The sequence below is a fragment of the Diospyros lotus genome, chromosome 8 (genome assembly GCF_014633365.1).
Source record: "Diospyros lotus cultivar Yz01 chromosome 8, ASM1463336v1, whole genome shotgun sequence".
Classification (NCBI taxonomy): Eukaryota; Viridiplantae; Streptophyta; class Magnoliopsida; order Ericales; family Ebenaceae; genus Diospyros; species Diospyros lotus.
Window position 1 is genome coordinate 11,984,451 of NC_068345.1, and position 1,701 is coordinate 11,986,151.

The window sequence follows — 1,701 nt, forward strand, 5'->3', positions numbered from 1 at the left end:
CATCGTCAAGACAGAGAGGATAGGCATGATAGGTAATATGAAAATCACCATAGGCAAGAGTGTTCGTAAAATCAAGAGAGATATCATGACAATGATGATCATGATAAGGAGTAGAGGAACAATTCACGTCAAGAGAATTTTTTAAAAGCAGATAGTGAGAGGTTGCAATATCTTATGCAACTGATGGAAGACAAACTTCGCGAGAACAAAGACAACTTTTGGGTCCGTATATTTGCTTTCAGATGCTTTCACCTGAAGATATGTGCGTATGCACGCGGGCGCGCGCACTGAGAGAGAGAGAGAGAGAGAGAGAGAGAGAGAGAGGAAAAAGAAGAACAAGACTTGTTGCATGCGTGTGTGTATATACATTGAAAGAGAGAGGGAGGAAAAACATCAGAGGCAGTACAGTAAAACAGTGTCATCTCTTCAATCTCGGGATGGTAAAATCATCAGAGACAGTACAGCAATGGAGAAGAAGACGATCTACGGGCAGAACGGCAGGCCGGCGACGGTCTGGTGACTGGGAACGGTAAAATGCCCGATCCTGCCCTCCTGCTCCGTCAAATAACCTTCACAGAGAAAAGCCTTGGAGAACTTATCCTCCACAGTTCTGTCCACATTGTGAACAAAAACGTCCGTTTCCCCCTGCTCCCGGTTCCGGGCCATCAGCCCCGCAGTGTAGATGGCGCCCATCCTCCCCGGCGCGGCGTCGTGGTACCCCGTTGGCCCGTCCACCATGATCAAGTCCCATTCAATGTCGTACACCTCGTTCGGCAGCCCTTTCAGGGCCAGCCCGCACTTGGAGAATCTCGGGTCCCCGACGACCTTGCATTCTTCTTTCCTCCCGATCTCCATCAGCTGATCGGCGTCGCTCACCTTCGTGTCGTAAACGACGTGGTAAGACTCGAGGCTGGGCAACTGGCGGCTGATTTGGTCGATCCAGGACTTGTCTTCTTCGAGGAACACTATGCGGCCGCCGTGGTTGAGCGCCGTCCACATCACGCTGTCGTGGCCGAGACCGAATACCAGGAAATTGCAAGGCGACTTCCTCTGGAGGACCCTGAGCGAGACGGAGATCTCCTTCTTGGTCTGCTGCGGGGTGATGTTGGAGGTGGCGTAGTGGACCATGGCCTCCGCCAGAGACGGCGGGATCTTGGTGCATGTTGGAGCCTGCTGAGAGCAGGTGGTTTGGCCGGAATCCGAGGAGTTGGAGGAGGAGGAGAAGAGCGGCGGGATTTGGTGGGACGACAGCTGGGAGCTTGATCGGAGGACGAGGAAGAGAATGAAGAGGAAGGCGAGGCAGATAAGGAGGAGCTTGAGACTGGGGCTGAACTGGGTTTTCGACGATCTCATCTTCCGGCAGGTGCGAAGCTGATGAGCTTGCAGTACTTTAGAAGGAGAAAGAAGAAGCTTTGGAATAAGGTTTGGTGATAGAGAGAAAGAAATAAGGTTTGGTAGAGAGGGAGGTAGGGTGGGGCCATGTTGAAATGTTTGTGGTCGGAGTGGGCTGCGGGCATTGGCCAGTGGGATATTTCATGGTTGGAATATAATGTTGACTTCCCAAGCAACGTTGGTGTGGTAAATCTTATCCTAATATATATTAAAGTAGCTAAAGAATTTTTCTGGCTAAAATCAGCTTCTTCTATTTTTTTTTTTTTATGTATTTCAATAAATAATATTCCTTCCACTAAAAACGTGTTT

General features: G+C 49.9%; 1 protein-coding gene across 1 annotated transcript; it reads right to left on the reverse strand.

Annotated features, from left to right (window-relative positions):
* Positions 1-323: 323 nt before the first annotated feature.
* Positions 324-1,438, reverse strand: LOC127807316 (glucuronoxylan 4-O-methyltransferase 3-like). The gene has a single exon (XM_052345034.1). It carries the CDS (start codon positions 1,351-1,353, stop codon positions 484-486), a length of 870 nt encoding a protein of 289 aa, XP_052200994.1. The 5' UTR covers positions 1,354-1,438; the 3' UTR covers positions 324-483.
* Between the last annotated feature and the right edge of the window lie 263 nt (positions 1,439-1,701).

Coding starts and splice junctions, on each gene's coding strand:
- LOC127807316 (XM_052345034.1), bottom strand. CDS start 1,353: ATGAGATCGTCGAAAACCCAGTTCAGCCCCAGTCTCAAGCTCCTCCTT.